Source organism: Crocodylus siamensis, chromosome 5 (genome assembly GCF_052110815.1).
Source record: "Crocodylus siamensis isolate JL-2025a chromosome 5, ASM5211081v1, whole genome shotgun sequence".
Lineage (NCBI taxonomy): Eukaryota > Metazoa > Chordata > Crocodylia > Crocodylidae > Crocodylus > Crocodylus siamensis.
In genome coordinates, this window is record NC_143399.1 from 9,310,902 (window position 1) to 9,338,885 (window position 27,984).

General features: G+C 41.9%; 1 protein-coding gene across 1 annotated transcript; it reads left to right on the plus strand.

Annotated features, from left to right (window-relative positions):
* The first annotated feature begins 19 nt into the window (after positions 1-19).
* On the plus strand, positions 20-27,984 carry ZYG11B (zyg-11 family member B, cell cycle regulator). The gene is made up of 14 exons (XM_090049666.1): positions 20-125; positions 7,467-7,632; positions 10,555-11,309; positions 14,165-14,305; positions 14,740-14,916; positions 16,286-16,350; positions 17,261-17,360; positions 17,453-17,503; positions 19,172-19,333; positions 19,452-19,499; positions 20,475-20,672; positions 20,776-20,828; positions 22,156-22,253; positions 26,605-27,984. The coding sequence occupies exons 1-14, from the start codon at positions 123-125 to the stop codon at positions 26,793-26,795; spliced, it is 2,208 nt and encodes a 735-aa protein (XP_089905792.1). The 5' UTR covers positions 20-122; the 3' UTR covers positions 26,796-27,984.

Below are 27,984 nucleotides of genomic sequence, written 5' to 3' on the forward strand. Positions count from 1 at the left end.
CCGTTAAGGGAGGCGGGGCTTGCGCAAGCCCCGCCTCTAGCCGGCTGAGGCTCATTCACTTCCGGGTCGCGCGGCTGCTGCGGCCGCGGCGTGCTGCTGACTGTCGGGGAACCCGTGCCGCGATGGTGAGTGATCCCCCCCCCCCCCGCAGTGGTGCGGTCCAGCCCGGCTCGGCTCGGCTGAGGCGGGCGGAGCGGCCCAAGTCCAGGCTGGGGCGAGGTATAGAGCTCTGCCCGGGGGCTGCGGCGGACGGCGGGGCCTGGCACCTGGCGGGGGGGTTGACGTCCCCTCCCTGTTCTGACGGAGCACCCTCCCCCCTCGTGAGCGGGGTAGCGAGTCGTGCCCCGTGACTGACCCGGCCTGGTGGAGCCAGAGGCCGTTCCCCCCGGGGGTTGGGCGGTGTCAGCTGGATTCGCGGGACAAGGAAGAGCCGGGGGCGAAGGTCGTTGTTCGGCACCAGAGCAGAGTGGACGGGACCGAGGCCCCCCTAGACATGGGCATGGGGAGGGTGGGCCGTTGCCCACCTAGTGAACATAAAAGCCCCCTCTTAATTTGGGGGCTGCAAAGTGCATGTTGAGTGCTAACGGGGGGCAGCTGAGGAAGAGAAGGGGGGGCAGAGGGAAGGTCATTGTTTAAAACAAGTGCACCAAGAGTCAGAGGAAAGCGGCCCCGGGAGTGGGATGGCGTCTGAACGAGCTGGTGGACGCAGGGCGACTGGGGAAGTGTGGGCTGAGGCCCACTGAGTACGACTGTACGTCTTGCTTAAAGAGGGGCTGTTGAGTCCTTGGGACAAATAAAAGACACCCAGGGAGAGGAGTGAGGGTCATGGTTTCAAAACCAGCGGGCCAAGGTGGGGATACTGAGCAGAGCACACCAGGCAGCCTGCAGGCCCTCAAACAAGTCCGCGTAGCCAGCGGGTGCTGTGTGACGCTGGCCTTTTTGTGTGCCGCACGGTGACATGGGCCAAAGGCCACCAACTTCGTGTGACAGGATACGGGGCAGGGTGGGCCAGTAAATGGCATATCTTATGGCGACAGCGGCAGGATCCGTACAAGCGATGCTCCTGATACAGTGAGGACCTGGTCAGAGTCTCCAATGTGCACCTGGAAAGCAGTCCTTCATTTTCTCATTAAGATTAGGCCTCAAATTTGGGATAAAAAATGTGGACGCTGTTGTAGTTCAGAGTATATATTTAGGAGATATTTAGACGTGTTCACTTAAGGAAGTAATACTAACACATCTTAGTTTGTGACCACAAATGTATCCTTTATTTATGTAGTTCTGGAAAAAAGCACTCATCAAATGCTCTTGCTGGTTAAAACAGTGACTGACTTTACAAGTTGAATTAGTTGGGGACCCCTTTCCATGACAGCCCCTGGAGTGATTGCACTGACCCTCCGAGTGCTATTCTTTGCCCTACCTTCTTTCTGACTTCAGATTAACATGGCTAACCACATCTCTGACCCATAATCTCCAACACACCACATTCAGTCTCTATCTTATCTCTGTCTTAGAAGCTTGGGAAAACAGATGAATATTGCAGAGGGTCCAGAAAGCTAGCAGCCTTTGGTACAAAGTCAAGAAAAATGAAAAGTCAGTGCTGAGGGGTATTCACTAAATGGAGTCTGCCAGTGGATCTTTTGCAGCTGTACAAGATGGCTGCTTGTTAAGCTTTCAGTTGCCTGTAAAGGATTTGGGGGGAGAGGAGGGTAACCCCCCAATCATTTATGCCTTTAGAAACCTAAAACAAGCATCTTTTTAGCATAAAAAATACTCTTTTGCTAGCGGTCTAGGGAAATCTGGCTAGAAGTTCCCTAAAAAAGGTTAAGGATGCAGTGCATTATTGGCATGTCTTTAGGATTAGGAATGAGTCAGTTTCCATTATAGTTGTAATGAATTTTCATGGGGGCTGTTTAGTTCCATTGTTAAACATAAATTACTGTTCTGCAAAATGTGATTAGATTCCCTGTTCCATGTATTAAAAATGTACTGTAGTCTCAAAGCTGATGTGCTGTTAACATGTAGACCTAAGAGATCAAAGGAAAACACTCTAGTTGCAAGGACTTCTAAACCAAATGTGAGGTTACCATTGCTTTGAATTGGAGGGGGAAAAGAAAGTATCAAGGTCCTCTGCATATTGTTCTTGCTGGAATTAAAAAAAAAAAAAAAATCTATGCCTCTTACAGTGATTGGTGGGATTGCTTTATGCATTTGACAATATGGGAGTTGAAAACTCAGAAGCAGGTGTTATATTTCTGGTAGACCAATGTCCTTGGATCCAAGGTACAGAATTAAGGTGGTTCTGCTGCATTGGAGAAGTCAGCATTGTGCTTTTTATGATTGTAACATGAGTCATTTTGAACGTGTGCCCTTCCATAATGAAAACCAAAAAGTAGAAGCAGCAGCAGAATTAATAGGGTATTTAAGGACAAACCAACCAAATGTTACTATCAGAGCTGAAGTTGGTATTAGTTTCCCACAAAGTGTGTAAAAGAAAACGAAGGTAGCAGTATCATTCTGGGAAAAGCTCTGAAGATTTTACAAGTTGATTCAGGAGAAAGTCATAAAAGTCCTGTTTTTGGGGGGTTTTTACTAGTGCAGAAGACTTTTTAAACAAAGTCTGAGATGCAAAGCTTGCAAAAGAGCCAGATGTTTTCACAACTGAGAGGGTAGGACCACAGTTGCCACAAATGGAAAAGTTGGACAGTGAAATTAGCCTCCCTGGGAGGTGCGTCTGTAATTTGATAAATGTTTTTCTGGCAAAGAGATTGGGCTGGTGCCAAAAGCAATTAATAGCACCAGCGTTTTGACTCCTGTCAGAGGTTCAAGCAGCAAATTACAAGCTCTAGAGCTAACATAAGCAAGAGACACCTTTTATTCTGTGTGATAACCTTCAGGAGGTTTTGAGGAGTTTGATCTCCTAATGGAGTTGACCGCTCTCAAATGCATTAAGCTATTTTAAAATGTTTTGCCTCCACTTAATTTAATTATCTTAAGTGATTAGCCAAATTTCTCTTTAGGAATACTTCAGGTCTTCTTATGTCATAAAGTGGCAAAAGAGGCTGGACATCCTTTGGGATTTTTTTTTTGGCTCCATGTCATCTTTAAGGGTACATGGTATTGCAGCTAGAAATTATGCTTACTGGTAACTCCTACAGGCTGGGGAACTCCCTTCTCATCAGCGCAGAGGCAGAAAAGGATGTTGGAGTCATTATTGATGCCAAAATGAACGTGGCCCGACAGTGTGGGGACACGTTCAGAAAGGCTAACCATACCTTGTTATGCATTCACAGATGCATCTCGAGCAGGTCCAGGGAGGTGATCCTCCCCCTCTCTGTGACACTGGTCAGGCCGCAGCTGGAGTACTGCGTCCAGTTCTGGGCGCCGCGCTTCAGGAGGGATGTGGACAGCATGGAGAGGGTCCAGAGGAGGCCGCTTTTATGATCGGGGCAGCAGGGCAGGCCCTACGAGGAGAGGCAACGGGACCTGAACCTGCTCAGCCTCCACAAGAGGAGGCTGAGGGGGGATCTAGTGGCCTGTTACAAACTAGTCAGGGGGGATCAACAGGCATTGGGGGAGTCCCTGTTCCCCCAAGCACGACCAGGAGTGACAAGAAATAACGGTCACAAGCTGGCAGAGGGTAAATTCAGGCTAGACATCAGGAGGCGCTACTTCATGGTCAGGGCAGCTAGGAGCTGGAACCAACTTCCAAGAGAAGTGGTGCTGGCTCCTACCCTGGGGGTCTTTAAGAGGAGGCTGGATGAACATCTTGCCGGGGTTGTTTGACCCCAGTACTCTTTCCTGCTATGGCAGGGGGTCGGACTCGATGATCTGCTCAGGTCCCTTCCGACCCTAGAAACTATGAAACGATGTAATGGTATGAATCTTATACGAGAATGTTGCAAATTTGAAATGCTAGAAAGAGTATAAAACCTCTGTGAGGCAAATAAAAATAATCTACTTTTTCTCTGGGGAAACTGAGGCACAAAGGTTGAGTTGTTTCTCATAGGCCGCAGGGCAGGTTTGTTGGAACAGGGATGATAACTTGGAGTTTCTTGGCTCCCACTCTTGGACTTGAACTTTAAGACTGTAATGTCTTTTAGGTAAAAACTGTGATTTGGTAAAACATGGGATTAAGGTAACATAAAAGTCCTTTAAAAAGGGCATGGTCAACATTGCTTCTACCACTTCATTAAAAAAACAAACAAAATGAAAAAGACAGCATCCTAATGCGTTTATGCCAAAGGATCGCTTGAGGCAGATGAAGCAATAGTGGATGTGAAAGATGAATGCTTCAGAGCTCTCATTTTAAAGGCAAGATTACATTTCTGCTGTAGGGTCAGATGCATCAACAGTTGATACCATTATTTTCAAAATTGCACGAGGGATCATGTACCAATCATTCTGCCTCCTTTTTTGTTAATGTTGAGGATGATTCATAATGTGAGTGAGTCATTACTTGTGCTGATGGAATTAGTTGGATTGAAAACAGTAGGCAATTACTGGGCAATAGAATTTAATTTAAAGAAGTATGTTAAGTAGTTACTGTTATGTATTGATCAAAGGAAATCTGGAGGTTTACTCCCTGGTTTGCCTGTAGGCAGCACATTAGGGACAACGTTCTGTAACAATGTGGCGCAGTGTTTCTCAACTTGGGGCACCCCGGGTAGATTCAAAACACCCATTGGAAAATGCCAGCGTTTAGTTTTCACTTGTTTTTTGACTACAGAAAAATAGTAGAGCAATTCTTTTGCAAAGAACTCGAAGACCTGAACAGGGTAAAATGTTTTTGAATGGTAGGGATTCCTTTTTTAAATCTTGGGGTTTATCTTATGAATGATGGTTGAAGACCTAACATCATGATGTTTGCAGACCTAACATCATGTTCTAACATGTGGCACCTTGTGGCATCCTTGAAAGGATCTCAAGGCACTCCAGGGGGTTGCAGCGTCCTGGTTGAGAATTGCCACTGTAGCACAATAAGGAAAAAGAATGATGGCCAGAATTGGAAACAAGACTATAAGGACTGTAACTTGCTTTCTGCACAAAACGCAAGAGACTGTTGTTTCTTTAATCTTGTACTCTAATAGCTTTTGGGTGCATCTACTCATGCTCTTTACTGGTCAGTAGACTAATTTACGGCATAGTAAAGTGTCATTGTCTACGTGTGCACCGCAATTAGGATGCAATAGATTAATTTACTCCAGTGTAGAACACTCCTGTCAAACCCAGGTACTGGTCCAATGGTGGTGTAAATTACTGCATTTAAACACATGCGTAGATAGTGATGTTGGGGTTAGTGTACTTTGGCCCAAATTGTGCAGGAATTTATTCAGTCACATTAATTGCACATGTAGATGCACACTTGGTCACTTAATTGTCAGTATAAATAGAACATTAATGAGACATGACACTTGGTTTTTAGCCAGAGTGAAGCAGGATGGCATAATTTAATCAGAGGAAAAGAAGTCAATCGTAGTCCTGATTCAGATGAGCAGGCAGAAGACCTTAATTTATATAGTCAGTTTTGATCATGGTTTTGAATTTGTATTCTTTTGAAAAGAGAAGTTTCTTCTCACTGTTTAGCCTAATCATTAAAACATTCTTATGTGCAGCTCAGTATAGCCTTTCCAGTATGTTTGGTACTTCCTTTTGCTAACACTGTGTCATCCTGGTATAATATACATCTAGTAAGCCATTATTACACCTGAAGACTAACTTTTTCACTTACTGTGTTAAATAATGGCAAATAACTTTATTTTTGCCTTGTGTTGTGTCAAGTTGCATTTGGATGGACAGTTTGATTGATGTGCAAAAAGCAACATCTTAAATAGCTTTTGTTTAATGACAAAATGTTTTAAGTTTGCTAAGTATATAAGGAAAAAGAGTCAGTTTATCAAAATATTATACCCTTAAAACTAACAGATTTTATTATACTAAGGATGTAATAACTGCGGTTTATGAATTGAGTGACAGTTTGGGGTTATTAAGGGCCTAATTTCTGGAGGTTTTTGAAGTGCTTTTTTGAGTTGGGCATCTCCTTAGGTGCCAAAATACCTTTGAAAATCTGTTCCCATGTCCTTTATATGGTTAGAAATAGGGTAGCTTATTTTCCCCCATGTGGATTGTATTCAGAATTTGGAAGAAAACAAGTTTTCCTGTTCTTTCTACTCCCACTTGGTTTCTTAACTGAATGAATTGGTAAAATTGAGGAGGATAACTTCTCCACATTTTAGCTAACCTAAAAAATGAATTAAGGCAAAAACCTTCCTGTGTAACAAACTGAAAGTACTTACCTTCTGGAAAGATGTAAACAGTAGCCTTTTCTCTATCATAAATACAAAAAAAGGGATTGTAAAAAACATAGATTGCACTCAGTGTGGTTTGTGACACTTGTAAAGCTTGAGTTCCCTTTAGAGTGAAGGTTGCGGGTTCCCTGATTTTTGTTATATACATAACTAGAAAAAGCATAGATTGATTCATAGCTTGTAAGGCCAGAAGGGACCTTGGAAGAACAGTGGGTCCAGCCCCCTGCACCAGGCAGGAAAGATAACGGGGGGTCACATGACCCCACTAAGGTGACTGTCCAGTCTCCTCTTGAAGGTTTCCAGGGTAGGCAATTGCACCACCTGTGGAGGAAGCTTATCTTTCAGCTCATTAAAATGTGAAGGTGGTTTATTGATACGAAGTCTTACATTTAGATCTTATTTAATAAAATCAGTTGGACTTACTATGTAAGTTGTCATAATTTCATTATTAATTTTAAATTAACCTTAAAATCACATGCATTTTGAATTTAATCTTATTCTATGCTGTTTCAAAGTGATCTTCACTTTAACCTTAACTTTCAGTTTACATTACAATAGTTCAAACAACAACTAATTTTTGGACCAAACTGTTCATTGTTGGTACTCAGCACATCTATTTTGAATAATGCATTTTTAAATATTCCATGTGTCCTTCCTTGTGGTTCCATTCCCCTGTCACAGGGGTGTCAAACTTGCAGCCTGCAGACCAGACCCAGACTGTGTAGTACTATGTTGTATGGCGCACAGGGCTCATCGAGCAGCTGGTATTTTGGGCATGGAGCCTGCTGTCAAAACGCGGGGCACAGTGCCCTGTTGACAACACGTAAGTGGCAGGGGTAAGTTGTGGCTGCATTAACTGTCGCGGCCACTGCTCACCCTGCTGCCATGTCCAGACTGAGCCCAGGGGCAGGTTGAGTTTGACATCCCTTCCCTAACATGTTAATGCAATTCCTCTGTGGAGGCAAAGCAAGAGATTTCCTGATTCAGATTGAATCTGCTGTCATAAGGTGTCCCCGCAATATTTTGTAAGGCTTTCCTGCTGCAGTGACAGTTGGACTAGCACAGAATACTGATAGGTTCAAGGATGGTTTGTATGCAGGCTTAATGGTTCATGCCCTAAAACTGTTATTAATTTGATTGTATTTTTGCTTATGACAGGAGGAGGCCTCTCCACATTCTTTACTTGACATTTGCTTAAATTTCCTGACTGCCAGCCTTGAGAAGTTCTGCACAGAAAGACAAGATGGAACGTTATGCCTGCAGGAGCCTGGAATATTTCCTCAAGAAGTGGCTGATCGACTACTGCAGACTATGGCATTTAATGGTAAAGCAATGATTTGGGGGCCAGCACTGGTAGCAGCTCTGATGCCAGGACCCTGCTGTGTGTGTTAGCAGAGTGTGGCCACTGGAACCATGTGAACTGTATTTTTTAACTTCCTAATAAAAGAGGGATTTCAGCTTTTCTCATTTTGTCACAACTTCTGCTTGCTGCTTCACAGACAGGAAGCTGCTCTCAGAGCAGGACCAAATCCTTTGTCCCATAATAATGACTTTAGTTTAGTGTTTCTTTAAATTAGACTTCAGTAATTTGTCCTTTGGCATCTTATTTCTCTTAGTTTATCAGATTCATTTCATCCCATCGTTGGTGATGCTTGGATACTTAATCATTAATGTCAGCAGCATCTTTCCCACAGTAATAAACTGAATTCTGTCAGCCTTACTTTGTGTCTCCATATTTCTGTAAAGTAAAATATTAAACCATCTTGTTATTTGTATGAAAGTAACTCCCTCATTCCTTTGTGCTTTGCCCAAGTAGCAGTGTGAATAAAATGTAGTTCCTTGCTGGAAAAAAAAAAACCCAACCTAGGGAATATGTTATAAAAACCTGTCAAAACCATCTTGTTACATTTGAAGTGTAGTCGGTCAGCATAATATTTTGAGAAGGGCTTTCACCTTGTTTTGAATTTGCACTGGGTAGAATGAGGGAAAATTTTAGACTATAATGTCAAGAAAAACAGCTTGAATGCGAGAACTCTGAATGTATAATGTAGCCTCCCAGGGAAGTAGAGGAAGCTGTAGCTCGTATAGAGATTTATAGAAACTAGAAAACTTTTTAATTTACAGACCAAACTGCACTATTTATGGTATAGATTTGGCCTAATAGGTCACTTCCATCTCTATTCTGAATTAAAATTAAAAAAAATCAAGAAGTGAGTGCAGGCTGGAAGAGAAATACTAAGTTCTTAATTTTGTCCCATTGTTACTGGATAGTAATAAAGCAGAGAGACCTGTTTGACATTAAGACTAGAAGCTCTCAGTAGCCAGGACTTAGCAGGTGAATGGAGAAGACGGGCAGGGTCAGAAAACTTCAGAGCGAACATTTCAGCCAAAATGAGAAGTTGTAAAGTTGTTTCTCAACCAAAATATTCTTCATCTTTCTTCCTTTTTAGCCTCTAATCAGACCATTGTTTTCCCCTTTTTGTCTTGTTAAACAAGATTCTATCTTCTTAAAAAATCTGTAAACCTTGGGCCATGTCCAGATGAGTGTGGCTGTCCAGTACGTGGTGCTGCAGACACATCTGTGGCATGCCACACTGCACATTCAGCCGTTCTCTGCACTGTAAGGTAGCAGGATCTGTGGGAGATCCTGGGGTCAAAAAATGTGGAGTGGTGCACATGGGGGCAGCATGCATCGCCCAAAACTGGAAACTGGCCTGCTGGAGCCATGCTCCAGCTGCTGTTTAGGCTACGAGCACTGCTGCTGCAGCCCCTGGACCGTGGGTAAGGCTTCTGAGGCCAGTCCAGTACTGGCCCCAGCCTCCCTTACCCCACCTGGGATAGCCTGCCATGCACCAGAGGGTGCGTGGCACAGGTGTTCCCAGGGAAACAAATATCCATGCTCATGTGGGTGTGGCCTTGGTGTCTATCTTTCCCCATTGCAGAGGGATTTCGTAGTTGATGACTGAAAGCTACAAATGATGATTTCATAGACGGATGGAATTTTTTAAAAATCCAGATACCCTATGGTGCTGGCAAGATGTTTATTTCACTATTCAATACCACAAGTTTTTTTAGCTCCCTTTTTCCTTCTCTGGATGTTTGTGGATTGTGAATTCTGAGAGGTGGTTTGAGCGTTAGTCTCTGTGGTGGCTATAGTGCAATGGAGAGGTCATGTCTCTAAAGGACTTTCTGTAAAGCAGCAATCAGCTGCTGGAATTACAAAAATAAGAGATCTCAAAACACCTTCCAGTATGTCAGTGTGTTTCAGGTGATGTCCCTGGAAGTAAACTTGATAAGCCAGTTCCCTGCAATAGCTTGGTGAGATGAGGATTGTTACTCCCTCCTCTGTGATACGATGTCTGCATATACTAGCCAACATTGGATGTTTCTCTTTTTCTGACTGCCATATTCTATGACATGTTTGCTGTACTCCCTCTTGTCACCCTCCACTACCTGAACTGCAGGCCTCTAATGCTTTCTAGGTTTATTTCTCATATTTGATCTCTCCCTGCGTGTAGAAAATGGCTTCATTAGTTTTGTTTAGTGTATTAATCCAATGTAATGTTCACGTTAGAATTCTGATTGATTCTTAAAACTAGTTAATGCAAGGTGTAAAGTAGTTCTGAATCTCTGATATCTAACTCCAGACTTGTGTTTTAGCAAACAGAATTATCCAAAACACAGGAAAGTCAGCAAAAAGTGTTTAAACAAAAAAAAATGAAGGTATTTTGCCAACTTTAATTTTTGTCAAATTTTCAGTTGGGTCCAGTCATAAATGAGCACAATTAGTGTTAGGTTCTGTGAAGTGCAGAGTTTAGTCGAATCTTATTTCAAGTCCAGACTTTCAAGTTGAACTTTCTGGACTTGCACTGTGTCTAAGTGGTTCTGTATGCATTGTATTATAACTCCATTGTGGGTGTGTCTGCATGAGATGCTTAATATGCAGTAGCCTAGTAACACTGCGCAGTAACATATTAGCATGGTTTTTGCCCGGCCTGCTACTGCGCAGAAAGCGTCACAAAAACCCCATGTACTGTCACTACTGTACAGTAACTGTAGTTACTGTGCATTTTGTTAGTACTTCATTAAGTGAGTACTAAACTAAATGTGCAGTAACTGCTGCACACTAATGAATGTGTAGGTATACCTTGTCTGAACTGATTAATTAAACATGGGTTTGTAGCCCTCCCCCTCCCCTCAAATAAAATCTCTGTTTGACCATGAATTTGTTGCTGTCTTTCAACAGGGCTGCTAAACGATGGGACTGTTGGGATTTTTCGAGGCAACCAGATGCGCTTGAAACGAGCTTGTATCCGCAAAGCAAAAATCTCAGCAGTGGCTTTCCGGAAAGCGTTCTGCCATCACAAGTTAGTAGAACTTGATGCCACGGGGGTAAATGCAGACATTACAATTACAGATATCATCAGAGGACTTGGCAGCAATAAATGGATCCAGCAAAACCTTCAGTGCCTTGTCTTGAACTCATTAACTCTCTCCTTGGAAGACCCATATGAAAGGTGCTTCAGTCAGTTGTCTGGGCTTCGTGCTTTGAGCATTACCAATGTTCTCTTCTACAATGAAGACTTAGCAGATGTTGCTTCACTTCCAAGGTTAGAAAGTCTAGATATATCCAATACCTCTGTCACGGACATAACTGCACTCCTCACCTGCAAAGATCGACTGAAATCTTTGACCATGCACCATCTGAAATGCTTGAAAATGACTACTACGCAAATTTTGGATGTCATAAGAGAACTGAAGCATCTGAATCACCTTGATATTTCAGATGATAAACAGTTCACATCAGATATAGCACTCCGTTTACTAGAACAAAAAGATATCTTGCCTAACCTTGTGTCTTTGGACATTTCTGGAAGAAAGCATGTTACGGATAAAGCCGTAGAAGCATTTATTCAACAGCGGCCAACAATGCAGTTTGTGGGATTGCTAGCCACTGATGCTGGCTACTCTGAATTTCTTACAGGAGAAGGACACTTAAAGGTTTGATATATATTTTAATTCTACATATTGCTAAATAACTGGATTAGAACTGATTAATAACAGTTTGTAACAAGTGTGTGTGTGTGTATGTCAGTATGAATTTATGGATTTGCTTCCAACAGTAGTATTTTTCATTTGTAAGTGGCATTTGCTAATAGTTATGTATGAGAGCCTTAATTCAGCTCCTTCTGTGCCAGAAATTGGGGTTTCATCTAGTGTGAAGAGCTAAGTGGTTTGTAAATAGGCTTCTTGAGTGAGTAAGTTTTATGCACTAAGTGAAACAAAGAGCGTACAGAGCCGAGAAAAGCAGACTGGGGAGGAAACAACATCTTATAATGTGATGAGGGCTGCTTTTGTCTAGGTGCATTCATTTATCCTTTCAAAACAGGTGAATTCTTCGGTAACACACAAAGATTGTTTTGTTCCCCATCACTTAAATTGCAAACATTCACTGAAGCAACCAAAAGACTGCTGTACTTAAACCTACCAGCCTGTGTGTAGAGGCTGGTAGAGGTGATGGAGAAGGTAGGGATTTTCCCTGTGTTAATCTGAAATTGTTTTATTAAATCTCAAGTTAAGTGAGGCACAAAATCTAGCTTTTTGTTAATGAAAAGCAACTAACATCATTTGCTGTGTCTTTTGTTGTGGCTGCACATCACTGGCCACGAACCAGATAATTTTCTGATTGCCATTTGACACAGGCAGTGCTCTCAATAACCCAACTCCTGAATAACCGGATGTATCAGTTGGACGTGTGCATGCGAACACTGATATGACAACTTACAGAAAGCCAATTCCCTGGACCTGCTTGGTGTGTAGCATCAGGAAGCAAATCCTTAACCGTGGTTAAGAAATAATGTAGTATTGTTTTTGCTGTTTGGCATATCCAAGCCCTAATGTCTCTTTAAAGGGTTACAAAGGTTCGCATCCTACAAGAGTTGCTCTTATCTGAGCATCAGTGTTATATAGTGCACAGCAAAAGGCATTTAGCTATCACTTGAAAGGCTAAATTAGTTCAGGAGAGACGGAAGGCTGGAATTATTTTCTTTTGTGAAATTATTTGTGTGTTTTAATGGTCTGTTCATTGGTGTGAGCAGCTGGCTCTTGTCCAGATGCACTTTTATTCTTTAATGGTATCACACTTGTAAATGTAGAGAGATAAGAACTTTTCTGTTATAATCCAGAAAAAGTTCCCTGTAGGAAAACCTTGGGAGGATAAATTGAATATCCTGGATCAGTGGAGGCCAGCCTTTTTGGCAAGCATACCACAAATTAGCCCTGCACCCTCCACGAGTGTCACTTTGATCACTTCCCCTGCCCCACCTGCGTCTGCTCTTCATGCTCCCTTTCCAAGCTGACACCATATTGCTTGTCGTCTCCCTGATCTGCTGTGCCACGTGTGGCATGTCTGCCACAGACTGGCCGCCCACCCTAGGTGTTATGGCTTGTAAGTTAGAATTAGCAGTAGCTGCTTAGCTGCCTTGTGTCCGGTAATGTAAGGTAGCTGTTTACTTGCAAGTTTGTTGCTTAATATTTATCAACACTGTACTTTACCAACAGCAAAGTATGACAGTGTTAGTTTTAAACACGCTAGTTGGAAAGATGATTTCCTGCTCTCTTAGTAAAACCTGAGAGATTTGTTTGGCCTAGGAATATAGGATGCAGAATGCTTGGTAGATCGTGGACTTACTTGTTATAAGTTATTTTTATATGACTGTGTCAAAGTCTATAAATGTCTTGGCAAGAAGTTGGTTGTATGTACTGTGAGCGAACTTCCTAATTTGCTTCCACCTGTTTGGACTAGAAAAACCCATCAGTGTGACACTGCACCAAATGTAGTTAATGAAGGTTGATTTTCATAGAGGCAGTTAAAGTAGAATTAGCCCAGCATATCTCCATCCTAATAAAGACAATTTAAAACCAATGCTAGTAGCAGTAGTAGCTTTAAATCATTTATATGCTGACGAATGTGTATATGTGTATGTGGCCTATTCATGTCTTATGTGTGGATACTAAAGGGAGTGAAATGGGGCAAAAATACCATGGGTGAAAATGTAATTAGGGCTCCCCTCCAAAAGAATTTAGGTCTTGTCTCCATTTTAGAAAAAGGTATGTTCTTAACTAATTCAGCTTAAATAACTTAAGGAAAATTCGAGTGAAAATAAGGCAGCTGTTATTTTCATACAAAGTAGCCATGCATGTGTAGTGTGAAAATGAATTCAAGGCTTATACTTTTAAGAAGGTGTGCTCGTAAATGAAAATGAGTGAGTAAGAGCTAAGTTGCCCCTCGGTGGCAGAATATTGGCAGCCTGTCACACCTGAGTGAGTGGATTTACCTGCAGTAAATGAAGAAAAGAGGCTGTTTCTCAGGTGAGATTGGAATAAAATGCCAACTACACTACACAAAAAAAAAAAAAAGGTAGACACTGCTGAAGTCAGCATGCTGGATATTTCTGAGGAATAATGCAACCAATCATTTTTTGCTTATCAGATGACAAAATGACATAATCGACTTCTGTTGGCTTTGAAGTGACCCCCCTGCTTTGTATACTGGGGAATTCTGGCTTGAAGGCTGGATTGAGTCTGGACAGACCGGTTTGGTATATGCCCTGTGAATGCTGTTGTCTCTTTTTTCTCCTTTGGGGGATGTTTCCAATGTGTGTAGTTCTTGTTTGATATAGGCAGATCATGTATCATGTAGATGAAATGGTAAAATCTTGGGGATTAGCAGCCAAAAAAAAAAAGAAAAGAAAAGTTTTTAAGGCTACCAACTCTGAAAAAATCATTTTATACAACTTAAAAAAAATGTGAACTCTGAAATGAAGCGGTGATGACTTTAAAACTTTTGTTTTTAGGTGTCTGGGGAAGCAAACGAAACTCAGATTTCAGAAGCGCTGAAGCGGTACAGCGAGCGGGCGTTCTTTGTGAGGGAAGCGCTCTTCCATCTATTCAGTCTGACGCATGTGATGGAAAAAACAAAGCCTGAAATTTTAAAGGTAAAACAATTCACTTGTAAACTGGCAGGCTAGGGTGCCAGTAGATTAATGGTAGCCTCAGCTGCCTAGCAGCAAGCCAATCCTAGGTTTCTTTTCCACTCTGGACTTTCTATCCTCTTCTGCTCTTGAAGGGGGACTGTTTCTATTTGGGCATATGCAGCAGGCTAGGGTTTTGGATCTGCCTAGAATATCGTGCAGTGCACACAGCATCCTGTCTGAGAGACTGCTGGAGCCAGTGCAGAAAGACTCAGGAAAAATGTAAGATGACAGCTGAAGGAGAGGGGTGCTCTCTGGAGACTGAGAAGGTTGCTGAGCTGAGCAAGAGGCAGGGAGAAGTTAGTCATATCTTTACTTTTTCCCACTGGGCCCAGGCTCGCTCTTGCATGTGGAGTATATGATACAAATATATCTTCTTTTTTTTCTTCGTATTTCAGCTTGTAGTCATTGGAATGAGAAATCACCCTCTGAACTTGCCAGTACAGTTAGCAGCAAGCGCATGTGTGTTTAACTTAACCAAGCAAGATTTAGCAGCGGGCATGCCTGTCCGATTACTGGCTGACGTCACTCATTTACTCCTCAAGGCCATGGAGCATTTTCCCAACCACCAGCAGGTAAAATACTTGGTTTCTTTTCTTCATTGGGTTTCTCATCGTATCTGGTGGGAGGGCCTAATACTAGAAATGCCACCTGGGCACTGTAATATGTCTCTGCTTTGAGAATACTTGAATATTGTGCAATACTGTATGCAAGCTAGTGAAATAGGAAACTTTGTCCTGTAAAAATCATTAGGCATCTAAGAACAAGCATTGTAGATAATCTGAAAACATGAGCTTGGGCTTTGCCCCTTCTCCACTACCTCTGTGTTGTTCAAACCTATTCTGCCAATTATTTTGGGTATTTCTTTATCAAAATTGATTTCTAAGGTCTTTCAAAGCTTTTTACACTGGAGTACTAGCACTGAGTTAGTTGTGTCTATACTTTGGATTTAAGAGATCACAAGTAATGATTTTGTTAATTGTGTTTAGGTTATCTAGCTTGGATTTTTCTGTTTGGGATCTAGTTTAAAACTATCCATGTTTTCTTTGAAAACTGCTGCTCCTATTTCAGATGAGCACCAATTAAAAAATTTAAGAGGAAGAAATGTTTAGACGTATGGTTATAATATCATCAACTCTCTCTTCCTTTAGCCACATCTAGTCTTTTATTATATTTATTTGAAGCGTGATTATGAACAGTCGTATCACTTGATACCTTCAATAGAAAACCGTTGTATTTGGTAACCAGGTTGTAGCTGTATGTTGCTCTAGAGGCAAAAGGAATCGGAGCTCATGGTAGAGGTGATATATTTTATTAGACCAACTGGATTTTTGCAAAAAAATATTCCTTATTTGCGAGCTTTCGGGCACAAGCACCCTTCTTCAGGCATAGGAGAAAAGATTGTAAAAGTTCTCCTGGGCAGAAATGAAAGTTCATATTTCATAGGAGAGTTGAAGGTGTCGTAAAATCTCCTGTTTGGAACAGTTCATTTTCTGCAGAAATTTGCAAAAATCTAGTTGGTGTAATAAAAGATATCACCTCTACCATGAGTTCTGATTCCTTTCGTATTTGGTAAAGAAGTCAAGCACAACCTAATTGGTGCATATTGCATTCTATAGTAAAGAGAAAATTTAATCCTCACTGTGAAGGCTTACATTTCTCGAAAAGGATTAAGTTTTCTCAGTTTCACATTTTTCTTGTTTAGAAGTGTAACTAGTAGAGTACATGATCCTAATAGGAAAAATATTTAATGATTTACCAAACTTGTTACAGTTCCCCCTTAAGACAAGGTTCTTTGGGTGAATCTGATATCTTTTATTAGACCAACTTAAATAGTTGGAGAACAATTTTTAAGCAAGCTTTTGGGTTCAAAAACCCTTCGTCAGGCTAAGGAAGCACTCTTAGAAGTCTGTGTCTCAATTTAACTTATTTTGTCTCATGCAGTTGCAAAAAAATTGCCTTCTTTCACTGTGCAGTGACAGGATCCTTCAAGATGTTCCATTTAACAGGTAAGTTTTATTCTGTTAATCGGTTGTAGCACTCAAGATCTCTTATTCACATTTTATTGTTTAGTTTTGAAATATGCAATATGCTGTTCTGGTCTTGGGGTCCAAGTTCTATATTGCCATTCAGGAGTCTAGAATTTGATTTATGGGGTTAAAGTCTGATTTCTGGTACAGTGCTATAAACCTGAGCTAATTCCCCTGATCTGCCTGTTCACAAGGATTTGAAGGCTAATAATTCACAATTATTAATTGTAGATCTAAAGACTTTGTAGAAAGGGCTGTTGAGATCAGTTAAATTACTTCATCTTTAAACAGAAATCAGACTTTAACCCATATGAGTTGGAGGAGGAGAGGGGCCAATGCCCATTTGCAGCAATTTCTTTATTTAGAAATCTTGCTGGAAGACTTTGGAGGACGCTGCATCCTACATGCCAACACAGGAGGGCTGGGAAAATGCAGGTGTCTGTGGGCAGATTCTTTGGCGCTTTACAAAAGAGTGTCTTGTGCTTTGTGTTAAACCAGCAGTGAGAGATGCTAGGGGAGCAGATACTGAAGCCTGAGTATTATGCTGAGCCTCATTGAAGATCTTAATTCCTGTAGCAGACTGCTGGATCGTGAGCTTTTGTTCTTGCTTTCAGTAGGCAGACCTCTGGGTACCTTTCCTTGATCTTCTTTAACTTGCAATGATAGCAGCCTTTTCCCAATAGTCTCTCTGCAAAATTTCACTTACTGCATGGGTCTGAGATGAGCTTTGCTTTCTTTTTATGTTACTGTTGTAGTCAACCTGCTTGAGGCAAAGCACGCTGCTTCCAGTTTCCATTGCGTGGGGGCTTTTTGCTCTCATGTTACACAAAGCTCCTTTTTAAAGGCTTGTATAGTTTTCATTCTGAAAATAAATGCTGTTTATTTTCAGGTTTGAAGCAGCAAAGCTTGTCATGCAGTGGCTGTGTAACCATGAAGATCAGAATATGCAGAGGATGGCCGTGGCTATAATCTCCATTCTAGCTGCAAAGGTACAAGACTTGAATCTGGAAATTGTTGAAATTATAATTTCCCAGGCCCTGATTTTTGTTCTGAATTTTCACTTTGTTTTGTTTGATCGCAGCTTTCAACTGAGCAAACAGCTCAACTTGGTGCAGAACTTTTTATTGTTAGGGTAAGTCAAATAATCTCTTGCATACTTCTTCGGATCTCCTTGTTTCGCTGTTTTAAATTTGCTACTATTGACTGTATTCTAATAAAAGAAAAATTAATATCTTAAGTCTTAATTCCCCAGCAATACTGTTTCTAGAAAAAACTGGAAAGATTGGTATTCCATGCTCAGGAAGCTGCTCAAATACTGTGGTAATGAATGTAAAATATAGGCCCAGATAAAATAGGAGCTAAAAGGAATGACGTGATGGTGTTAGGGCTTTGCTGACTGCAGGATAGAAGGAAACCTCTTGACTCTTAGTTTTCTACTCTAAACTGTATCTTTTGAAAAGAAGCTTCCAAGATCATATTTTATCTTGAAATTTTCTTTCTGCTGTATTTGGAGCTTAACCTCTTCTCATAATGATACCGCTAATCAAAGAGTCAAGATCTTTTGGTTTCTAATAGCTTAAATGCAGCTCACCTGTGGTGCAGAATGCCACTGTGGTGTCAACCAGCTGCAGCAGTGCATGTTACACTAAGCATGTAAAATTGTAATACATTTCTCTAAATTATAAGAGTATCAGAAGTCATCATCCATGGGACCTGATTTCAGGACCAGTCTGATGGCTTGAACTTCAGGACAAGGGAAATACGTATTTCAGAAATGGCTCACTCAATTTCTGGAGAGAGAATATGCTGCTAAATACATCTCAAGACCAGCCAGTACACCAAACAGACATCTCCTTAATGTCCATTCAGGACTTTATCATGTTCGGGTGAAAGCTGTTATAAGCCTTTATTTTTCTACAGAATAAATGAGGTGTCTTAGTAGAGTTCATTGCAGAACTCAATACTCAGCACGCTCATTCCAGCTTATTTCAGGCATGGCACTTAAACTAGCGGCAGTAGGTCATTGCACACCTAAGGTGCCTCTACACATGCTCCTATGGTGCCGTTGTTATTGCACCGTCATACAGTACTTCCAGGGAGTACTAAATAACAGCACAGTAACAGCCATTACTGCACTGTGCTGGCAGCGCACAGTTATTTTTAGCCACTACATTGCTGTGGCAAAGCGCTATACAGGGGAGCTTGTTGCTACAGCACTGTAGCTGCGGCATCACAGTTTGTATGCCAGTGCTACTTCACCATAGCACATTGCTGTGGTGACATGGCATCTTGTGTAGATGTGCCCCTAGAACCTTAAATTTATGTTTCTGATGTTCCTTCCTCTGACCTTAATATAATACTTACCTTGAGATCTGGGGTAGAAAATTTAGAATAAATTGCCACCCTTGGCAACAATAAGATGGAAATAATGCAGTAGGTGGACGAGTTCGTCCGGTACTCATGAGGTATTAGGGGGCTGGACTCGATCTTCCAAGGTCCCTTCCAACCCTAATATCTAACGTCTATGAATTTTGAGGTGGCTCGTAGTAACTTTGAGACCTGAAATATGCCCAGTTATACAGAGGAATCCACCTAGTAGGGAAGTGTCAGTGTTTAGGAAGATAATTATAATTAAAATGTATGGAAAAGCTGATACGGTTAGTCTTAATATATACATTGCTATTTTAATCGGAGATGTCCTTGTTCATTGCCCAGGTCTGTGCATAAGCAAACAAGCTGATAAAGGTGTAGAGCTTTACAGTTTGCAAAGTTAACTGCCATTTGCTTTTCCTCTTTTCAGCAACTTTTACAAATAGTAAAGCAGAAAACAAATCAGAACCTTGTGGATACCACACTCAAATTTACACTGAGCGCACTTTGGAATCTCACTGATGAATCTCCAACCACATGTCGACACTTTATTGAAAATCAAGGGCTAGAACTCTTCATGAGAGTCCTGGAGGTGAGGACCATGTTTTTTGTGGCAGATTTGCCGCATAGGTTTATGACCAACAAATGCATCAAATGCAGTTTCAGTATTGATCTTATTTAAAGCCTCTGTGTTGTGTTTCTTTTTACAGTCTTTTCCATCAGAGTCCTCTATCCAGCAGAAAGTTCTTGGCCTTCTGGTAAGATGAACATGAACTCTAAATTTCACAAATACTAGTTCCTGTTATTTACTGACATTCCACATTCAGTTTTTATTTAGGAATTTCTTTAGATGCCACACTGTTCATTATACCTCACCTAAACTTTAATTTTTTATTCCATTTTCGTATGGGCCAGGTATTTTATGTTGTTTTAGATTTATATTGCCATTTTTCCAAAAGCACCAGTTCATTTAGGACTGTCCATTGACTAGATTACTTTGAAAAAGGTAGCGCACAAATCTACAGATGAATACAAGTGCCAAAAGAAGGTCAAAAGTCAGTGCGCTTGTACTCCTACCATCAGTCTGGATAAACTTTTCAAAGCACTTAAACTTGGAAACTTCAAAAAACAGCTGTGTAATATGTCTTAACTAGCCAGTTGCCTGTCAAGAATGACAGGAGCAGGCAGGTGGGGATGGCCCCATGCACCAGAGCAGGAGGGCAAGGCTGTGGCACCAGCACCCCGTGCCACCACCTCCAAGGAGCCGGGGGAGTGGGAGGGAGGCCAGTTATACTGACCTTGCCCCTGCTCCATCCCCTGCGTCCCCGCTGTTCCCCTCTACCCAAGGAGCAGGACCAGGGGGGAGGGCAGGCAAGGCCAGCATTGTGTGTCTGTCTGTGCAGAGCACTCTGGTTGTTTGTCAGCATTGTGCTTGGCTGCTGAAACAACCAATCAGAGTGCAACTTAAGCGTTATGGTCAGACAGCCAGACAAACTAAGGCTCTTATTATATTAGAATATTGTATTAGAATGGTCATGGAAGGAAATGTTTTGAGATCCTCTGCCTCTTAGGCAAATGCCTACAATAAAGGCAAAAGTGTAGTTCATTTCGTAGCTTTTATTGCAGTTGAAAATATCCCAAAATGTCCATGTGTGATTCAGTTCAGTCTAGACATCCATCTGATTCAGGAACTAGAGTCTTGTCACTTACTTTTGAACTTTCTTTTCTTGCAGAACAACATAGCAGAAGTGAAGGAGCTCCATTCTGAACTAATGTGGAAGGACTTTATAGATCACATCAGCAAACTGTTGCACAGTGTGGAGGTGGAAGTCAGTTATTTTGCAGCTGGGATTATTGCTCACTTGATATCTAGAGGAGAGCAGGCTTGGACATTGAGTCGCAGCCAAAGGACATCTCTTCTTGAGCAGCTGGTATAGAAATGACTAAAAACTGTCTCTTCGTTTGCCCTGCAGCATTGTAAGCTTATCTATATTTAGTATTGAGTGTTTCAGCTCTTGGTTCTGTGTCTTGCAGCATTCAGCTATTTTGAACTGGCCAACCCCAGAATGTGAGATGGTGGCATACAGGTAACTATTGCCTTGATTTCAAGTTTGAAGTACAAGTTTCTCTTGCTTTATGCTGTACATGCGTTCCTGGAAAACAGTGCGTAACTCAAACTTGCATAAAGGGAACCCGCTTTACAATGTAACAAATAGGGATCAGTTCAAAGACCGTGACTGTACTGACCCCCAGACCCATTTCTACCACTGTTACGAGACAATTTTGGTACTTGCCAACAACAGAGTACACACAAGCATAGAGTGGTGGTAAATGCTACCATAATGGCGATGGCAACTACAGAAACATGTGTAGCAGACACCAAGCAAGGAGCACAGATCCACACAGGAGACTGTATTTTGGTGTCCATCACCCCCACAATGCACCGCACAAAGCAACTGACTACGGGTTTCCACCACACCAATTGCATAAGAATGAATTTACCTCGCATATAATGAGTTCTTGGTATTAAAAGGGTCATTGCATAAGAGCAAATTCACACATATGTAACCCGCATAAAGTGAGGGAAACCAGTGTGTGACAATTAGTTGAAAAAATTCACTTGGTGTCTGGAACAGTGCAGACTTGGCTAACATTTTTCCTGTGGGTAAAAACATACTTCTTGATTTTAAAGCCATGAATATTGTTCCCTTGCCTTTTAAGATTGAAGGGGGAAGTTAGAGCCAGCCTAGGTCTCCTTTTGTAGCTCAGTATTATATTTTCCTTCTCCCCCTTTCTTAAAAATGGCAGGACTGAGGCAGCCACCCTGGCTGCCGTGTGTGTGTGTGTGTGTGTGTGGTGGGGGAAAGCAGCTGCAATTCCAGCTGCATGATTGTGCTGGCGGCAGCACCCAGAAGTCACTGCTGCCCCTGTGTATGGCAGCTGCTCTTGTAACTCAGCTATGTGGTTAAGCCTTTGATTCCTAGCAGGGCTTTCAGATGAATGTTCAAAGGCCCATGTGAAGAAGCTAACTGGGCAGGTAGGTTTTTAGCTACGTTAATTTTGGCTAGGATTGTATGTCTCTGATTTAGAGACTTCCAAGCCAAAGGAGAGGAAGGGGGAAATATTAGGTCATCTATTCTGACTTATTTGTAATAGGTCATACAACTACATCCATTTTACTTTTGCTTATAAGTAATAAGGGACACCCGAAAACTATCACAGTCCACATACTACTTGTGAGTAAGTTATTGTTAGCAGTAGGAACCAAAGCCAACTCCTCCATCTAATTTGCAACATATCCCAGCTCTCTTGCCTAAACCCTTAGTGAAAATAGAGTATGATCTTTGAAGTACCAGTATTCAGCATTGAAATGACCTGCTGAGTATCTCTTTTGGCTTGTTTCTTTTCCTGTAGGTCCTTCAATCCTTTTTTCCCTCTGCTTGGTTGTTTCATGACACCCGGGGTTCAGTTATGGGCAGTATGGGCCATGCAGCACGTATGCAGCAAGAACCGTACGTACCAAGATAAAACAATGCTTTGAGCTCCTATTTCAATATCCAGTCTGCCAGGATGACTAAAAAGCAGACAGTGCTGACGGTATTCATCCTTAACTCCAGTGCAGAGATCATGCCAGTTTTTAAAGTGTTACAATTAAGGGAGGAGAGAAGCAATCTTATGGTCAGAACAGGAGTTTTGGGGTAGTCCTGATTTTAGCCCCTTTACAATTAATCACTGTGACGCAAGGTGAGTTTCTTCATCTGTTTTCTCCATCTATAATAGGACACTACCATCTGTGTTTGTAAGATGCTTTGTGATCTGCAGAAAGGGGCTATATATGAAAAGGATCAGTCCCCTTTAGAACACATGAAGGTAACATGACTGAACCAAACCCTCCATGCTTTTTAATGCTCATTATGGCTTAATTTTTTTAGTACAGTGTAATTTAGGTAAACTCCGCTGCAGTACATGCAGCAGCTGTCCTTTAAAGGTTAGGGATTACTTAAAGAAGTTAGATGCTTTAAAGTTGGCAGATTCAGGTGGGATATACCCTAAGGAAGAGGAGGAATTGGCTGAAGTAATTTCAGAGCCATTGGCTATTCTTTGAGAACTTATGTAGGTCAGTTGAGGTCCTGACTGATTGGAAAAGGGCAAATATAGTCACCATCTTTAAGGAAGGGAAGAAGGAGGAACCGCAGATCAGTCAGTCTGACCTTTGATAACTGGAAAAATTATGGAAAAGATCCTCAAGAAATCTGTGTAGCACCTTGAAGGAAATGATAAGGAACAGCCAGCATGGAGTAACTGAGAGCAAGTTATGCCTGACCAAGTCGATGTCCTTCTATGATAGTGACAAGTTCTGTGGATGGGGGTGAGTAGTGGATATGATATACCTTGACTTTTAGCAAGGTTTTTGACACAGTCCTTTATGGTATTCTGATTAACAAGCTAAGGAAATAGAGACTGGACAAAAGTACTGGCAGGTGGATACATAACTGATTGGGTTGTCAATGGTCCAATGCCTAGCTGGGAGAAGGTATCAAGGAGGGTTCCCCATGGGTCTGTCCTGGGGTTATTATTGTTTAACATGTTCATTAATGGATTTGGATGATGGAATTGAGTGCACACTCAACAAATCTGGGGAAGACACTAAGTTGGGTGGAGTTGCACTCTGGAGGGCAGGGCTAAGATCCAGAATGACCTGGATAGACTGGAGAAATAGACAATAATCAACCAGATAAGATTAGGCAAGGACAAGTGCAAAGGCCTGCACCTGGGACAGAATATTTGCACATGTGCATACAGGGAATGACTGGCTAGGCTCCTGCATTGCAGAGAAGGACCTGGGGGCTACCTGGGGGTTACTGTAGACCCTAAGCTGAATATGAGCCAACAGCGTGCTCTTGTTGCGCAAAAGAAAAAAAAGGCCAACAGCATACTAGGTTGTATTAAGAGGAGTGTCACCTGCAAATCAAGGGAAGTGACTCTTCCACTCTTCGGCACTGGTGAAGCCTCACCTGGAGTATTGTGTCCAGTTTTGGGGCCTGTACTTCAAGAAAGTTGTGGACAGAGTTGAAGAGAGTCCAGCAGAGTGTGACAAATATGATTAGGGGCCTTGGAAACAAGACCTGTGAGGAAAGGCTGAAAGAACTAGGGTTATTTAGTTTGGAGAAGAGAAGACTTTGGGATGGGGTTTTCATAATCTTCAAATACTTGTAGGGCTGTTATAGAGAGGATGGAGATGGACTGTTCTCTATAGCTGTAGGGGATAGGACTAGGAGCAATGGCGTCAAACTGCAGCAGAGGAAATTTAGGTTGGAGATTAGGAGGAACTTTTTTAATCCTGCTGGGAGTAAAACTGGAGGTTCCTGGTTAGAGGACCTTGCCCCTCTGCTCAGGGTCAGTCTGATTGCCATATTTGGGGTAAGGAAGGAATTTTACCCTATGGTCAGATTGGTGTGGACTGTGGGGGGTTTTGCCCTCTGTAGCAGGGGGTGTTGCCCTCTACCTGGGACCTCTTGAGCATATGTTGACCACGTTTTATAGAAACAGGACATTGGCTGCCATAGGTTCTCTGCCTTACTTCGGGTAGGTCGGGTAGGTTAGGGTTTTAGGTCTGTGTTGTGTCAGAATTCATGGTAATCATATGTAGAGTTTAGATGATCATTTGTATGGGATAGTTAGGATTGATCCTACCGTAGGTAGGGGGTTGGACTAGATGACCTCTAGAGGTCCTTTCCAGCCCTACTTCTCTATGACTAACTCTGAGGGTATTCAAGAATTGGAACAGGCTACCTAGAGAATCTGTGCAGTCTTCATTCATGGAAATTTTCAAGCACGGGTTAGACAGGCAGGCTGGGATTAGTTTAGTTGGGGACTTTAGCAGGGGGTTGGACTAGATGATCTTGTAAGATCTGTTATCCCTTATTTCCTATGGTCGAAGGTAGTTTAAGTGGTGACACAATCCTACTGATAGGCAGTGCTTTGTACCTGCATGTAGTAATCCCTCTGCCCTTTATTCCTTTCAGATAAGAATAGTGCTAGTTTCCTGTTAATTTAAAGTATTTGTTTTGCTGTTCAGCTGTTGGCACGCCACAGATGGGGTTCAGACTGAGTATTGTAGAACTGTGAAGCTAGGGAAAGAGATTTTGCTGCTGGGTTACAGGGAAATTGCTGTTCAGGTTGAGACCAGTTGTATCCTGTTACTCTGACTTTGAGAACTCAAATATTAATCTCTGACAATGACCTGTGGCAAGCACTCCTAAAAGAAGCTGTTGGGAAAACTAGCAGTAGGCAGGTATGGAATAATAGCATGTTGTTGGGGAAATCTTCCAAGCCCTTGGTTTTTTGGAGATTGTTTTAAAGGAAAAGGTATGAAGGTGGGTTGGGAGTTATTTGACAAATATCCAGGAAGCTTTTGTTGTGCAGTGAAGGAGGACATAGCTCCTCCTTAACTCTCTTTGGATAGAGAGAGAGAATTTTAAGATGAGTCTATCTACATTCTTTATTTCCCAGGCAGGCAATTCTTTACAACAGCTAGTGGTCTCTCACCAGTCTGCTCCATTATCCACAACAACATCCTATTTTGACAATGGAGTGTGTTAGTATTAGTTTCATTGTGCTAAATGTCATCACTTGGGAAAAATCTGAAGTCAGTACTTAAATTGTCAACCTCAGTATGGCTCCACTGAGATGGAAGGGAACAACTTGCACCAGGACTGTCACTTGTAGGCAGATGTTGTTCCCCAAATTACATTAGACACCTGTTTTGAAAACTTTATTTAAAAATTTGGATGCTATAGAGCCTTGTTCTCTAAATGGTGCTGATTCCCAGCCAAACTACATCTCAGTGTAATTGAGCATAAGGTATAATATATACAGTGCACTCTCTGCAAATGCCTGTTCTTGGGACTGAGAGAATCTGTACACCTACTCTAAGTCAATATGAACAATGCTAATTAATTGTAGGAACAGCCTGCACTAAGTTTTTTTCCAACTCATTAAGGCTCGTTTCTTAGAGCACCTCATGCCTCTGATAGCAGCCTTGAATTTGCCAGCGCCTCATTGCTGTTACCAAATATCTAGTTAAACATAGTCAAATTATGTTACAGTGAAGACAGTGGGCCAAGAGCTGTGTGGATAACTGATATGTAGATACCTGGAGCTTGTTGATATTTAAGCAATAAAAAAAAAAAACCATTGGGACCAGTGTTTTGTTATGCAATTAGGTGAACTATGTACTTATCCAGTATGCTTATGTCAGGAGTGGGGGAAAAATACAGCCCATGGGCTAGATCAGTAGTACAGATATGTAGAACTGAATACTTGCGAGTGCATTTGTAGCATCTCATGTCATTTTAACTGCAGGCATCAGTGGCTAATACAATGATTTTGAAGATTTTTATTTCCTGTTTGTGGTATGAGGCAGTATAAGTGCTGTGGTGCCTCAGATTCCACTTTTGGTATCTGTTGCTTATGACAGGTGCTAACAACAGCAACTGCTTTCTACATACTTGGCAGTTTTCAATCACCTAAGCCCCTGAGCATGGAAACATTAACAAATGCAACACCTGTGGGATAGGGTCAGTCCCCACATTTTGCAGGTGGCTCAAAAAGACACTGATGAAGTTAGGAAGGGACCATGAAGATGTGAGCCCCTGTCAGGTATTGTAACCAGAAAAGTCTCTCCCTCACTCTATTGGAGTACAGTAAAATTCTGATATGGCTTTTTTCTTGGTATGTGCCCTTGCAAATGTCCTGAAGGGCTGAAATAGGTAGAAGTAGAATTGAATTAGAGCCTGCATGTAACTAGTGTCTAAAAAGAGCCAGAAGTAACTCTTTTTCCACCCCCACTTCTCATTTCAGCTGCCAGGTACTGCAGCATGTTAATTGAAGAAGGAGGATTGCAGCACTTGTACAACATCAAGGAAAACATTCAGACTGATCCAGATGTCCAGCGAATTGCCATTGCCATTTTAGATAGTTTAGAAAAACATATTATGCGTCATGGAAGACCACCCCCATGTAGAAAGCAGCAGCAAGCCAAACCAAACTGAAGGCTGCTGGTGTTGGTGTGTCAACTATCCTCTCTGTAATAATCCTTTGACGTGTGTGTAGTTGGAGTAACTTGTACTATAGTGGTCACCATTAAAGTTGTTTGCCAGCAGTTGTGGTACTCAATACCACGTGTGGTAACCATTGGTGAATGTCAACTTTAATGGCAACTGCAGTATGCAACATGTAAGAGGATCTAGGATCACTGCTTGAGCTGGTCATACCTATAGGATTTCTGCAGGATACAAAGAGGTGGAACATGTACAGGTTGGAATGTACATCAGCACCAGACATCGAGGAATATCTTGTCGTGTGACTTGACTTCTGGGACAGATGGTCACTTCATCTCTGCGACTGCTGTTTTATAGAACCGTTTACCAACATGGTGTTTGAATAGAACTGTTTGTGATTGTGGCATTCAGCACTCTTGCAGCTTAATACAAAAATTCATGCATGCACACATTAAAATGATGCTTGTAACTAAGGTGACCAGAATGTCCTGCTAAGCTCTATTCAGACCTAACAGTCTTCAAAACTTCTTTTCCTGTTGCCAACAAGCTGTGCTCTTTGTGTCTCTAGAAGCAGACTGTTGTTTCTTGCAGCTGTTGGCCTCCCCTGACTTCTCCAGGCTGCATCAACAAATTTAGGATCAACACTATCCCCCTCTTTGGGGGTGGGGTGGGGGGGAAGAGGAGAAGTGGAACTAACTGCTGAAGCGGAGCAACAGAAGTAAGCAGGAAAGGGAAGAGATGGGAAATGTGAAGCAGATATGCTGAGTGTTTGCATTTTGAAATCAAGGAAGTCTTCTTTGTTCTTTAAAGAAGTGTGGAAAATGAGGGGTCTCCCCAGTTCCACTCAGCAAGAAAGTTGAAACAAGACGGCCCTTTTCAGCACTTGGGACTGCAAGTCCTAACAGAAGGCCCCAGGTGTTTGGTCACCTTATTTATAACAGGCTGTTTTTGCCATTTCCTGTAAATACTTGGTTAGTATTGTGCAATGACTTATTCCTAAGACATCACAGTGCAAACTGTTGGCCAACATTGTATGCAAGGCCCTGTGTCAATTGCATTGTGTGTGGAGTGTGAAATTTTACATAAAGCTGTTTAATTGTAAAAAAAGATTCTCTTCCCCCCTCCCCCTTATGTTACTTCTGACTTACAAATTGTATTGAATAAAGTAGGTTGCACAGCA